The sequence below is a fragment of the Tupaia chinensis genome, unplaced genomic scaffold, assembly GCF_000334495.1.
Source record: "Tupaia chinensis unplaced genomic scaffold, TupChi_1.0 Scaffold142846_1, whole genome shotgun sequence".
Lineage (NCBI taxonomy): Eukaryota > Metazoa > Chordata > Mammalia > Scandentia > Tupaiidae > Tupaia > Tupaia belangeri.
Window position 1 is genome coordinate 587,951 of NW_006202691.1, and position 15,694 is coordinate 603,644.

Below are 15,694 nucleotides of genomic sequence, written 5' to 3' on the forward strand. Positions count from 1 at the left end.
AGACGGATGACAGCTCTCATGAAAGGCATAGCACAAATTGTTTGACCAAAATGCTAACAGTGACTTGCATAACAATGCCGGGATTGTTTGGAATAGAACTAGTTTATTTTAAAGTGCTTCTTTATATTTTTATTTTTAACTTAGTTTGCTATTGGACCATTTATCTTTTTCTTAAAGATAGAATATATAAATTTATTTTCCTTACTGAATTATTTATATATTCTGGATACCAGCCTTTTGGTTAAATGTACAAAGATCTTCTAGCAGTTTGTGATTTATCTTTTTACCTCTGTAGGCTTGGGTAAGCAGTAGTTCATCAAAAGCGTGTACATTTTCAAACTTCAATATTATTATTTAGTTTCTTTTCAAAATTGTAAAGGTTTTCTTTTTACATTTAAGACCTTAATCTAGCAGTAAATAACTTTAATTTATTTTGTGAGGTAGAGATCCATTTTTATGTATTTATTTTCAATATGGAAGTGGTTCCATCTTTTTCAACTGGTCTGTAGTAACATCCTTGTCTTACTAAGACTCCTACGTATGCAAGGATCTCTATTCTACACCTCTTGCCTGTTAATTATCCCTCAACAGTCCCATTGTATCTCAGTTACTATAGCTTTAAAATAAGTCTCCACAGTTGATATGACTAATTCCACTACTTGGTGATGGTTCTTAAAGAGTAAGTACCTTGGCTATTCTTGAACCTTTGCTTTTTAAGTTTCTCACGTTCCTGGACAGCTGTACTAGATGTTCCTTTGAATCTGTGTATAAACTGGGGAGAAATGAAACCTTCATATAATTGATTTGCAGCTTATTTTGGATTTCCTATGAAATATTACCTGAAAATAATTGCAATTATGTATCTTTTCTATCCTTACACCTTTTATTTCTTCCTTTACTGAACTGGTTAGAAGCTCCAGTATACTGTTGCATGTAAGTTATGATACCAGACACTTTTTTCTTATTCCTGACTTTAGAGAGAATGATTTTTATGTTTCAACACCACATAGGATGTTACTGGAAGTTTAGACTCACTCACATTGCTGGTAGTTGATGTTAGCAGTTGACTGGGGCAATTCCACGTGGCTTCTTTAGCCTGGTGGTCTCTGAATAATCTGGCTTCTTTTCATGATGGCTGGTTTCCTCCAAATTAATCAATACCAAAAGTATCAAGTGGAAGCTACTCAGTTGCTTTGGGCCCAGCCTCGGAAGTTATTCAGCATCCCTTCTGCATTCTATTGGTTGTGAGTAAGTCATTAAAATTAGTTCCAAGAGTCAAGGGAAGGAGATATAAGGAGGGGAGCTCAAAAAGTTCATGGAGAAATCAAATGGAAGTAAGAGTTTATTTTAGTGTAAAAACAAATTTAAATTGATGCAGTTTTTTTCATGTGTATTGAAGACCCTTTATAGATCCTTTTCAGTGGCAAGAATGTTGAAGAATTTGCTGATGTATTTTAAACTTCTAAGCATAGAATATGAAATTTTCATGTTTTTCCATGTGTGTTTGAGAAAAATGTGCACACTGTTAGTTACAAGGTTTATATGTGTCCATTTATTTAAGCTTATTGGTTCTGTGGTTGAAATCTATATTTTTACCGCTTGCCTACTTGGTAGCTTGGTTTTATTGTCTGCTTATCTGATCAATTATTCTGATTAATCGATTGCTGAGAGGCAATACTTCTTTAAAATTGTGAACCTATTGCATGAGGTACACGTAAGTCTAGAATTGTTTTATCTTGCTGCTGAATTGAGCAGCAAGATACCAATATGTGGTGACCCTTTCATCTCTTACAACTGCTGCCTTATTTTGTCTGATATGGTATAGCTGATATTACCTGGCACATCTTAATTATCTTACTTTCAATATTTACATTTTCTCATGTTTTTAAGCACGTCTCTTATAAGAAGTATTAAGCTGGAATTTTATATTTTATCTGAAGAGATCAGCCCAATTATATTGATCATGATCATGGATCTGTTTATAATTTTGTTTTCTTATTTTACCTTCTATTTGACTTGCTTTTTTCTAGTCATCTAACCCTTACTACATGGCCAATTTTTTGAGATTAATAACTTATCCTGGTACCAGCAGATGGCATAATGGTTACATCGCTGGACTCCCACGTTCAGGTCCCAGACCTGGTGGTTTAAACTCAGGCCAAGTGCATGTGAAAGCATGCCCAAGATCCTGGAAGGAGAATGGAGGAGAAGGGATTCTGGTGTGGCCATCTCTCCTGGGGTGTGATTTCTTATTTTCTGTCTCTCTATCTCTTGTCTTTCCAGTGAGCACACACCTATAGCAAAAATCTCTCTAAAATTAAAAAAAAAATGTTTCCTATATTTTTCTCTTTCTACGAGTTTGGGATGTTTTCATATTGTGTATTCTGGAAATTTTATCCTGTATAATTAGCTTAAAATCTGGTATAGAGGACCAGCAGATGCTATAATGGTTATGTTGCTGGATTCCCACATAGTTGATGGTGGTTCGAGTCCTAGACCCGGCAGCCTAAAACTCATGCTGAGCATTTGTGTGTGCGTGCCGAAAATCCCAAGAGGAGACTGGAAAAGAAGGAATTGCAGTATGGCCATCCTCCCTGAGGGGTGATTTCTCGCTTTCTGTCTCTCTAGGAACGCATATGCCCTATACCCAAAATCTCTCTTAAAAAAATCTGATATAGCCATCTTTAATAATTTTATAGTTAATACAAAGCCCTTGTAGTGCTTTGACTCCTGCCCCTGCACTCCTGATTATGTAGCTTTCGTCTACAGTTATAGTTACATCTTATGTTTTTGTTTTGTTTAGGTTTTTACCATTGGGTGCATGCACTTGTCAAGAGACTCAGAGACACAGAGAGGGAAAGTGAGAAATCACCCACCCTCTCAGAGGGAATGACCATGCTGCAACCCCTTCTTCTCCATTCTCCTCTCCATTCTCCATTCCCTAGATTTTGGACACACAAGTACATGTATTGGGCATGATTTTCATGCCACCAGGTCCGAGACTGAAACTGTAGAGTTAGCCAAGTGGGATCCAGCCACCTTAACCTCCATGTCATCTGTTGGTCCTTCATATCTGGGGTTTTTTTTTTTCTTTCTTTCTTTCTTTCATTTTTTTTTCCCCAGAGATTTTTACTATAGGACACATGTGCTCCCTGGAGAAACAGAGAAAGCAAGAAATCACCCCCCGGGGGGATGGCCACAGCACAATCCTGTCTCCTACATTCTCCTCTTGGGTTTTGGGGTATGCATGCACATGTGCCCAGGATGAGTTTTAAACCACTGGGTCCAGGACTTGAACTGTGGTCAACCATGTGGGAGTCCAGCGACATAACCCTTATGCCATCTGCTGGTCCCCACATCTTGTTTTTGTTTTTGTTTTGTTTTTAATTCCATTTGTTATTATTTTTAAATTTGACCAGACAGAGATAGAGGGAAAGGGGGGGAGGGAAGGAAAGTGAGAAAGAAAGCTGCTAGGTCCAGGACTTGTATCACAGTTAGCCATGTGGGACCCAGCACCTTTAACTACCATGCCACCTGCCAGTTTCCCTTCTTGTTTTTTTTAATCTCTCAAATTAAATAGGTAAGTTGTGTTTATGTAGCTATAACCACAATCTGAAGTATTACCTTTTAGAAGTTCATTTAGTAAGGCTCTGTTGGTCATAAACATATTATTGAGTCCTAGGTTTAAAGTACATTCTTCTAGAGAGAATTTGTTTTTGTTTTTGCCATGTTTCCATAGACACTACCAAATTGAGACACTTTAAATTTTTGATTTGGAGTTCATGTCAGAAAAATCACATAAACTTAGGCCCTAAACTTGCCTGAATGCAGGTCTGTGGTTAGAAGTTTTTAAGGGGAGACATTTTCTAGTTTCTTTCCTTTCTAGCCAGCCCAGAATAAGATAGGCATTACATATCCTCTATACATATCCTCTCCCTCTGCAGAGTCGAGTTATTTTTTCCTGCCTTGCACTGTAATGGAGTTCCCTGTCCAGCATTCTGGCTTTGTCTCCAGTGCCTGCACCTGTTGTTCATGGAAGCCTGGACTTTAGGCAGATGCTAGCTTCTTATACTTGCTAATCCCTCTGGATTTTTGCTTTTTTTTATTTTTTTTTAAATCATTTCTGGCCTCTGGGGAATTTTCTCACTTCCTTGCCACATTGGAAATGAATTTTAAAAGATTTTTAAAAAATACTTGACCCAGGGGCTGGCCAGTGGCATGATGGTTAAGGGTGCTAGACTCCCACATGGCTGACCATGGTTTGAGTCCTGAACCTGGTGGCTTGCTTTCTCAATTTCCCTTTCTCTCTTGCTCTTGCTCTGTTCCTCTCTGGTCAAATTAAAATAAATAAACAACTGAATAAAGTTAAAGTAAAAAAAATAATAACTTGATCCAGCAATTTTAGGAGTGCTTTACTAGGAGGAATTTCTCTGATCATCAAATCTGCCTTGCTTTGTGTGGAGTTCATTTTTAAGCAATAAAGTAGGTTATGCTTCATTATGCATTTGTTTTGTGAATTGGATCGTTAGCTCTCTTTGTTAAAATAACTTTCAGTTTGGTAGATACAGTTTATTTTTTGAGAAGTTTTTGCCTTAGGGCATGTGTACTTACCAGAGAAAGACAGACAGAGATAGTGTAAGGGAAAGTGAGAAATCAAATGTGGGGCAACGGCCACCCCACAATCCCTTCTCCTCCTTTCTCTTCCCAGGGTCTTGGGCCCACACGCATGCACACACACCCAGTGTGAGTTTCAAGTCTCACCCCATCTGGGACTTGATCTACGGTCAGCCATGTGGGAGTCCAGCAACATAATGCCACACCACCTGCTGGCTGCAGATATGGTTTCTAATGGATTGATAGAGCTCTCAAAAGCACAGAATAATATTGTATTTTTATAACACATTTTAAGAATATTGCAAACAATAATGAAATACTACTTAAAAGACTTCATGGTCATCATTATTAGAACTTTCTTAACCTCTTCTGAGATATAAATTAACATTTTTGTTTTATTCATAGATTAAGAGTTTAGAGATGTCTTCAGGGTTAAGATAATTCTGTGTCCTTTACTACCTTTAGAGGCTAATTGTCTTTCAACATCTCCAAAGTGAAAATGAAATGTTACTCCTTTTTTTTTAAACCAGCTGTCTAATCTGCCACATGTCATAATACTTAATTTGCCCCTTTTTTTCTTATTTTGACTTTCAAGAGTTTTGCATTTAATAAGTTGCATCTTCTTCCTCCCCACACACACCTTGATTACTAAGGGAAAATATATTTCATCTCAAAGCATACAGGAAACTTTAGAGTCTAACTTATTTCCATTTATTCATAGTCCTCTGGGCCTAGAAACCAAGCATTTGTTTGAGTGGATTAATCAGAGATACTTTATGTTGTATGTTTTTTCTCCCAGTTGTGAATTCTGTGTGTGTGTTTGGACTGATACTTGATATATTTAAAAGTATTTTTAGGTGTACGTAGTGTAGCAGATACTTCTACGAATGATAGACTATTTTCACATAATAATTTGAAAATACCATGACCTGTTATTCTCCTTGTTAGGGTAATACTGAACAACCTGTCCAAACCAGCAAGATTGGACTTGGAAGGAGAGAATATCAGAGTTTACAACATCGCCATCATTCTCAGCGTTCTAAGTGCCGTCCACCTAAAGGCATGTATTTAACCCAGGAAGATGTGGTAGCTGTTTCCTGTAGTCCCAATGCCGCCAACACGATCCTGAGGCAACTGGACATGGAGTTGATCTCTCTCAAACGTCAGGTATTTTATAAAAACTGTATTTTCAGTGATTCGGTCTGTTGTGCTTTTCCACTTTTGCCTGGATTGAACTCAGTTTTCAGATCCTCTTAGCTATCCATTTATGTAAGCTTCATTCTTGAAAGTTTATCTTGTTTTAGTTTGTACATGCCTCTGTCTACTCTAGATTTGAATCCCAGTATTCCTACTTTTAGTTCTGTGACCTTGGGCAAATTATATAACCTTTGGGAGCCTCAATTTTCTATCCATGAATTTGGGGATAATCATACTTCTCTTGCAAGCTGTTTGGAATTATGTGCAGTAACACATGCAGATCTTTTGGTAATGTTCGGAACAGTATGAATGTGCAGTGAGTGATGGCTGTTATCTGCACCGTCGTCATTATCAGTAAGCTTGGGGAGTATCACTCTCAGTAGAGGTTAAGAGTAAGGTCCAGGGGCCAGCAGTTAGTGTAATGGCTATGTCGCTGAACTCCCACGTAGTAGACCACGGTTCAAGTCCCGGACCCGGTGACTTAAACTCACGCTGGGTGCATGTGCATGTTTGCCCAAGATCCCGAGGAGAATGGAGGAGAAGGGATTGCAGTGTGGCCATTCCCCCTAGGGACTGATTTCTCTCGTTCTATCTCTCTGTCTCTCTTTCTGGTTAGCGTATGCGCCCTATAGCAAAAACCTCTCCAAAAAAAAAAAAAAGCACAGGTCCAAAGTCAGTGAACCTGTAAGTTTTAATCCCAGCTACCCTATATCCTGCTTATATAAGCATAGGGTAGCTGTTTAAATTATCTTAGCTTCAGTTTCTTCATCTGGAAATGAGGGTAATATAGTGACTGAGTGAAATGAAATAGGGTAATATGTGATAAGTACTTAAAACAGTGCCTGACTCATAGTAAGTATTCAATTAATGGTTGTTGTTAGGTTGCTGGCCTTTCTCAGTTGTCTTCCTGCTTTTCTGTGTGTTTTGTTGTTGTTTCCTTAGCTCTTGAATCTAGATACTCTTCTCAATCTGTACTTGGTTTATACCAACCAACCCATACTCTCTGCCAGAGTCCTGTAAATCTATTTCTCCTCTCATGACTTTTCTTCCAAGTGCCGTAGCTATAGCTCCAGCTGCTGCTAGATATTCCCCCCAAAGATTTTTTTTTCCTGTTTCCTGTTTGTTGAATCATCAGAATCATCTTGATTCAGTCCTTGTGTTATCCTTCCCTGACACACATAAACCAAAGTGGTAACCTTGTTATGTGTGTTTTCTGAATTTTACTTTAAATCAATTTCTTTTTTTCTTTCTTTTTTTATTTTTTGCTAAAGGGCGCGTACACTCGCCAGAAAGACAGACAGAAAGCAAGAAATCACACCCCAGGGAGGATGGCCACGCTGCAATCCCTTCTTCTCCATTCTCCTCTCAGGGTCTTGGGCATGCATGCACGCACGCACACACACCCAGCGTGAGTTTAAGCCACCAAGTCCGGGACTCGAACCATGTTCAACTACATGGGAGTCCAGCAACATAGCCATTATGTCAACTGCTGGTCCCAAATCTATTTCTTCATTTTATCCCATCACTAGAAATTTTGTTCAGGCTCTTATTATCACTTGTCTGACAGTAACTATCTTTGTAAGTTCTTTGTCTCTACTTCTCCTTAGCTCTATATTACACTTTGTTGCCAATGTTATCTTTTTAAAATACTGAATGGATCAAGGTCACTCATCTTTTTTTTTTTTTAAGAATTATTTTATTTCACTTTATTTTATCCGTTTATTTATTTATTTTAATTTTACCAGAAAAGGATAGAGAGAGAAAGTGAGAAAACAAACTGCCAGATCTGAAACTTGAACCACGGTCGGCCATGGTGGGAGTCCAGCGCCCTTAACCACCACTCCACCTGCCAGCCCCCAAGGTCACTCATCTTAAAAATACCTTTCATTACAATGGAACTAGGGAGGGATTTACAAGAAGGTGTGTTAGGAAATCTGAAATTTACCCGGAGTTAGGAAACCACTGAAGGACTTCAAAGAGAGATATGTGATGGTCATATTTACATTTTTCAGACATATCACTTTGCATTTTTTTTGTTGTTGTTATTTAGAGATTATAATATGCATCATTAGCTTACCACTGTATACTTAGAATTAATATCATACCAGTTCACATAAAAGCAAACACCTTGCAATAGTATAGTGTGGGACCAGGATTCTGTATCTTAAAACATTTACTGGTTTCTCTGTACTTGAACCTGGTTGGATAAACTGTTCTATTAATATTTCTCTTTCCTTTCCTAGCAAACTCCTGGTATAAATATATACCACATCAGATTCCTCTGCTTTCTTACCACCTTATTCTCCGACCCTTTCTAATCTAGTTTCTGTCTCATTCCAGTTCTGTCACTAAAAAAAGCTCTTCTAAAATTATTTATGAACAAGTGGCCAGTTCTAATGCCTCCTTCCTAGTTCTTACCTCCCTTTACTACGCAGTAATGTTAAACAGTGTCAACCACCCCTTCCTTCTGGGAATGTCTTTCCCTTTCCTTGTATGACACTGTTCTCTCTTGAGTGCATGAAGTGTGTATTTGATTGACTGCTTAGTCTTTAGTCAAACTGTTTACAGTTTACAGATGTTTACAAAAGACTCCCATCTGCCAAACTAATGCACTCCTCTTTAGAAAATTTCTGGAACATTTCACCTGTGTTATTTTCAAAGAACTCCAAAAATGCAGATACTAAATGTATTCTGCCACCTCAGCACTACTAATGCATTTACAGGCTATTTTTATTTATTTATTTATTTATTTAAATTTTTTTTGGAGAGGTTTTTTGCTATAGGACGTGTGCGCTTGCCAGACAGACAGAGACAGAGAGACAGAAAGCGAGAAATCACCCCCCCGGGGGGGGTGGCCACACTGCAGTTCCTTCTCCTCCATTCTCTTCTCGGGATCTTAGGCACGCACGCACACGCGCCCGGCGTGAGTTTTAAGCCACCAGGTCCGGGACGCGAACCATGGTCCAGTATGTGGGAGTCCAGCAACATAGCCATTACACTAACTGCTGGTCCCATTATTTTTTTAAAAATCTTTATTTTAAGCTTTAAGCTTGTTCTTTGATTATTCATTTAATATGTAACATAGTAACAGTTTGTGTTCATGGGTTTGCAAATTCTGCTGAGCATTGCTGCTGTTATGTCCTCAACACATCTCATACAGTGTCCAAACTGAGTTCTGTGTTTGCATTCCCTGTGTCCATGAGTAGAACCAAATAGACTCAGACCAGTTATCCTTGGTTCTCCTCATTCTCCACGTCATTTACAGAGAAGTCTTCGTTTTGTTTCCAAGTTACTTTAACCCATCCTGGTGTACCAACATCACCATTCCTTCATCTCTTGTTTTATTGCAAGTTTTCCTAATTATTTAATATTTCTCACCTGGATTGTTAAGTTGATTTCAACCCTCTTCACCTCATTCTATTCTCCACATTACTACTGGAAGGAAATATCTTTATAAAAGGCTTGCTTAAAATCGTTTAGGTTGCCTTCAATCTTTAAGGAAAATTTAGATATTTTGGGTCTGATTTCTTGCCCCCTATGCCTTAGGACTTTCCTGTTTTCCTAAATACTTCTCCCCATCTTTGTCTACCTGCTTGATTCTTGTTAATGCGTTAAAACTCAGTGTAGGTGTCATCTCCTCTGGAATACTTGCCCCAGTGTTCCATACCACCTGTCCACCAACACATATAGATGCCTTTATTCTTATAGTTCTCTTTCTTTCTTCAGGTGTGAGATATTCAGCATTTATCATACTTTTATATTTATTTATCTCCCCGCTAGTCTTTAAAATCCTTGCAAACTGAGATGTCACAGTTTTTTCTGTATGACTTAACTGTCGTGGCCAGCTGACCACCCTTGAACCTATACATTTTAGCTGTGTTTTTGAGCCCTGTAGTTAAAAAAAAAAAAAAAAAAACCTAATAGAGAACAGGGAATCCTGTCCGACTGTCATTTTAGCTTTGTTTTTTAGCCCCCTAGTTAAAAAAAAAAAAAAAAAAATCAAAACCACAACTCTGAACCAACTAGTTACACATATTTGGTTCTCCGTACTAGGGGCTGGGTGGGGGCAAACCTGGGGAAAAAGTAAACAAACAGTTATGACATAGAATGTTTACATGGAGGCTAGCCATACTGTTAGTAGCATAATAGTTTAAAACTCAGAATAGTTTAAATTCAGGATGTACCTCCTACATTTGTGGCTTTGGAAAAGTTCTTAACATCTTTACATTCTTTATTAGTAAAATCGTCAAAACAAAAGTAGGATCAGTTTTGCTATAATTCTTATTTAGAAAACGGATTTGTTCCATTGCAATTGATATATTAGGGAACAATTTGAGCATATTATGGATTTTGTGTGCATATACATGATGTTTGTCAGTGAGAAATTACACCCAGCTGAACTGAGCACACATCTCAAACCAACGCCAGCTGCCTCACTTTGCTGTGAACACACATACATCTGGTGTTAAAACTTTTCATTTGGTTTCAAATAACCTTCCTTCTGCCATTTCACAATAAGTCATAAGCTGAAACTATTTGAACATCCACTTCCACAAGCTACTTTCAGGTTTTTTTCAAGGTAAAATATCTTCACTGTAGGACATACAGATTTCTTAACCATTTAGAATGTGTAAAACCTGTTCCCATTTTTGTTCAGTTCCTATCTTATGTGTGATTGATGAAGTTTTTGAATGTTATATCCCACCCTCCTTTTCCTCAAATGCCCTGGGGTTTTTATTGTGGGTTTTACATATTTTGGTGATTTAAGAATGTATATATTGGCCTCGCCATGGTGGCATAGACAGTGGGGTGACACTCCACAGTGCCAGGACTACAGGGAAGGCCCACGTGTGGATTCTGGGCCAGCCTGAACTTTCTGGGCATTACTCCTGTGAGCCTATGAATAGCTAGCTGGGGGAAGGATCATGGCATGGTGAGACTGGTGGTGGGGGCAGGTGCCTGCCTTCCTCCCATCTCCCCTCTCTTTTGTGAAAGAAATGAATTAAAATTTTTAAAATAAAAGGAATTTCTTAAGATGCATATGCTGTAGTGTAGCAAAACTGATTGTAGTTATTTCACAGGGTGAATGTGAGAATTGTGACTTATATAAGCAGCACCACAAATGATGGTTTATATTTATTAAGACCTGATAAATATTAGCTACTATCATCATTATTTTTGTTGGAATAATTGTTATTTGGTCAAAACATTATGGTAATAAGAAACATTGATGGGATGTAATCCCTATGTCTGTGAGTTGTCTTTGGTTATAAGAGTCATTGTTCAATGATATTATGATTTATAATATTCAAAGTCTGATTCAATGTCTTTTAGTCTATTAAATATGTGCATTTGTTGGTGTGCATATTAGTTGAGTGGATGGTATTTATACCCTAAGTGATATCTATTCTCCTGAAATAAAATTTACAAAGGTTTTGCTATATATCTTTTTTATTTATTGAGTACTTAAAAATTTATCTAACAATAGAATTTGATTCACATTTTGGATTATTTTGTTGAAGGTTCAGAATGCTAAGCAAGTAAACAGTGCACTTAAACAGAAAATGGAAGGTGGAATTGAAGAATTCAAGCCTCCTGAGGTATGTGATTGAAGAATACATGTGATTAAATATAATAAAACCTAGTTTTTTTAGTTATCTGGTATTCAGACACTGTTTTGGTCACATATATAATTGATACTTCAAAAGTTTTATAATCTCAACAATTTGTTATATTTCTGTGTATTTGCATTTCAGTAGTTGATCTTTTGAGTCTTGGCTAATAATTTTGTATTTAAATTATTTTTCTTGCCCTTGCCAATCAATATTGAGCAAAGTAACTAGGTTAAATAGCTAGAGTAGGCATAGTGTATGTGAAACTAGAAGGTCATCAATGAGCAAACTAATGCATTTCTCCATCAATTTTTGCTCTAACCTCTTTCCTACCTGTGTATGTTGGTAACACTACAAGAAAAAAAAAAAAATATATATATATATGTGTGTGTGTGTGTGTGTGTGTGTGTGTGTGTGTGTATATATATATATATATATATATATATGCGTGTGTGTGTATATATATATATATATATATGTTACAAAAAAGGAATTCATCCTAATGATTTTAATAAATACTTATTTTAGTTTAAGACTTGTCTTTTGGCTCAGATTTCCAGTAGGATTTTAATATGTGGGCTTACATTCTTGTATTTATATCTTTGAAAATGTAAAATGTAAAAGCAAGATACAGATTCACCATTTTCTCAAGTCTCATTTGATATTAGCTGAAACCTATATATGTTTTTGATGGTAATTATAGCAGCACTTAAATATCCTTAAGGTCTAATCAAATCTTTTTATAGAAGCTTCTACTGTTTTTTCTAAGGTTCTTGTATTTTGCTTCATATTTTAGATTTACCTTTCTAAGTCTCTGACAGTGGAATAGTCTTATTTGGTCCTAATGGGTCTTCCCTCCATCACCCCTCAAATCACAGGCTTACTGAAATACTTACATTTGAAGCGTGTGTGTGGGTTAGGGGAGGCAGAGGTAGCACTGCAGAATCAGTGTACCCGTACACCATCGGGATCATTCAATTCAGAAAGGAAGACTTGCAGTGAAGACAGTTGTTTTTGTTTTGAATAATCTCTTCCAAGAAGGCTAGGTTATGGAAAAGAATGAAAAATACATGGACACACCTCATTCTAAAACCACAGGTAAACTGACATTCTAGAAATATTTCTTTAAAGTTATATAATACATAAAATACTATTTTATTTTGTAATATTATTACAACAAACATTATTTTAAATTTTATATTGCAATTATTTTAATTTTTATTTAATTCTGTATTAATTCACATAACAGCAAAACAATTAAATACCTATAATTTCATAATTTAAAAATAAATACAACAGATATTAAAAACATTATAATATTAGGAAATACTTTGTTAACAATTTTAAAATTGAAAGAAAATCTAGAAATTTGTAGGAAAACTTAACATGCCAAAATTATCTGAAAGAAAATCAGAGTAACTTATAATCATTAAACAAAATAAAGGAATAATTAACATTTTTCTCTCATAAGAAAACATCAGGCTGAGACAATTCACAGGAAAAAAAATCTGCCAGGTTTTCAGGGAAAGGATATTTCTAATTTCAAATTGTCCATAATATTACAGGAGAGTATTACTCATTACATAAAGAATGGCGTGAAAATGCAGTAGTATTTTATAACTTTCTTATATAGTATATCTGATCTTTAAGAAAATCCATACAATAACTGAAACAGGTTTGATTATTTTTATAAGGAAACAGGGACTCAAGTTAAATAATTTGTTTGAAGTCACACAACTAGTAAATAATGGAAGTCTAGCTAGTCTGTAGATTTTTAAGAGTCCTGACTGGAATCCTAGATTAGTAAATATTAGGCTACCTCTTACCTTTGGAAGTGTTCATACAATAGCAAAATTGTGTATCAAATTCTCACATTTTAATGTATTAGAGTGTCAGAAAAGTCATGACTTTTTTTTTTTTTTTTGAAGAGGTTTTTGTTATAGGGCGTGTATGCTCACCAGACAAACAGAGAGAGACAGAGAGACAGACAGTGAGAAATCACTCCCCCAGGGGGATGGCCATGCTGCAATCCCTTCTCTTCCATGACTTATTTTTCTATGCAAAAGCCAATAGTACCGGGTTGGAAGTTATCAGACATTTATTAGATCTTTTGGTTTATTGTTAAAAAAAATCTTAATAAAACAACTAAAATATTAACACTCTAATCCACACATTGAAGTCTTAATTTACTTTGGGATGTTTATTGAACTTATATGACTTGAAAATGTATATATGTTTTGTCATCTACCAAGTCCATAGGGGTATATTTATACTTATGATATTATTCCTATTGCTTTCAGGATGAGGAAAACTTGAATATAAATATTTCCCTTTTTTAAAAAAAGATTTATTTATTTTCAGTTTTATTTATTATCATTATTCTTCAATTTTTTTATTTTTTAGAGAGATTTTCACTATAGGGCGCGTGCGTTCGCCAGACAGACAGAGAGACATAGAGACAGAAAGCGAGAAATCACCCCCCCAGGGGGGATGGTCAAACCGCAATCCCTTCTCTTCCATTCTCCTCTCGGGATCTTGGGCATGCACTCACACGCGCCCGGCGTGAGTTTTAAGCCACCGGGTCCGGGATGCGAACCGCAGTCGACTATGTGGGAGTCCAGTGACATAGCCATTACGCCAACTGCTGGTTCCCATTATTCTTCAGTTTTGACCAGAGACAGACAGAGAGAAAGGGAGAGTGAGTAAGAAAGCCACTGGGTTTAGGACTTGAACCCTGGTTGGCCATGTGGGAGTCCAGCACCTCAACCACCTGCCAGCCCCAAAATATTTCTAAATACTAGATTAACGATCACAGTGAAGATCTTGAAAAATCGTGTAATCCATCCTCTTACCTTAAGGTTAGAATGCCTAATCAAAGAATGTTAATAACCTTTGAAATAATTACAGTAGGCCCTTAAATGAAGCAACTTCACTGCACAAAAACAGTTACTAAGATACTTTACTTGTCGATTTGGTTGTATTTGTTATTTTCATTTAGGGAAAATTTTCATGAAGAAAGTCCATTTGCTTCCACAAGTATTAATTGATCACTGTTCCGTTTACGCAAGGCACTGTCTTAGGCATGGTGCGAAATGTGAGTGGGGAGGGTGGGACCCATACAGATGAGAGCCAGATGAAGTGAGTTTTCCACCTGCTTTTTAAAAATTAGAACTTATGATGTAGATGTTCTAAAACAAACTGATAACACGTATATGTTAGATTTATAAGTCAAGTACTGCAGGAAAACAGGTGGATGTTACTCATTTCGGCTGGGATAATTGGAAAAGACTTCCTCAAGGGGAGTATTTCAGCTGAGATTTGAAGGATAAGTGGGATTTTTTTGCACATACAAAAAGGACAGAGGAGGCCATTTCTGGGCAGAGGAAATAATATGAACAATGGTATGGTATTAAACAGTACTTTTTATTATTCAAAAATACAAATACAATGGAGACAATTAAAAACCAGTGAACAAATATTCCCTGAGCCCTTTTTGCTCATTATTGTGCTAATTGCTGTTAAGAATTCAGTGGGAGTATAAAACTCTTCTCTAGAAGCATATTACCTACTTAGGAAGGCAGAGGAGGAGTGAGCACACAGTGCAGGAAAGGCGTTGCAGGGTAGAGCTTCTTTGCAATAGAGATCAGTGGGCAAGGGCCAAGTATAAAGGTCCTTGTGAAAGTTAGAGAAGTTTGCCTTTAAATTGTAAAATGGAAAGACCTTTTAGTCTCTTCAGCATATAAGGAAAATTTTTAGTTTTAAGAAAATTATCCTGGCAGGAAAAATATCAAAGCAGGGAAACCTTACTGTCTGCTAAAATACTAAGCATGTAAATGAGAAATGATAAAGGGGTATCAGTAGGGTTGGATATTTAGGAATGGAAGCAAGTAATCAATCCAAAGAACATTGCAGAGTAGAAAATTAATGGTGTCTCCTTGCAAGGAGGCAGGGGTATCTGCAGAGGTGGGGGCGTGTTTGTTGTTTTGATTTGTCTTGGATGGAGGTAGGAAGTGGAGGCAACGAGGTTAATGAACCCAGAAAGAGAGAAAAATTCTAACTGAAAAAGGAGTACTTTATGAAGCTAAAAATTTCACATCTGTGGAGGTTTTTATGCAGAGGTAGATGATATCCGTTTACTATGGATATTGGATGGAATTTTGAACTTTGGGTAGAGGTTTAATTTGGTGACCTTTTCCAACTTTTCCAACTCATAGGTGATATGACTCAGTCATGGACAAAAAGAGGAAGTATGGGAAGACAAATTAATCTAT

The 15,694-nt window shown here is 36.7% G+C and overlaps 1 protein-coding gene across 6 annotated transcripts in view; it reads left to right on the plus strand.

The window, feature by feature from the left end:
- RCOR3 (REST corepressor 3) overlaps window positions 1–15,694 on the plus strand; it is a gene marked incomplete at its 5' end in the record, with an annotated part of 63,309 nt that overhangs the window by 29,113 nt on the left and 18,502 nt on the right. For all 6 annotated transcript variants that reach the window (XR_001369431.2, XM_014582208.2, XM_006163696.3 and 3 more), the window contains 2 exon segments: window positions 5,563–5,781; window positions 11,334–11,411. Coding sequence is in view for 5 of the 6 variants with exons in the window: in XM_014582208.2 (XP_014437694.1) it covers window positions 5,563–5,781; window positions 11,334–11,411 (297 nt within the window).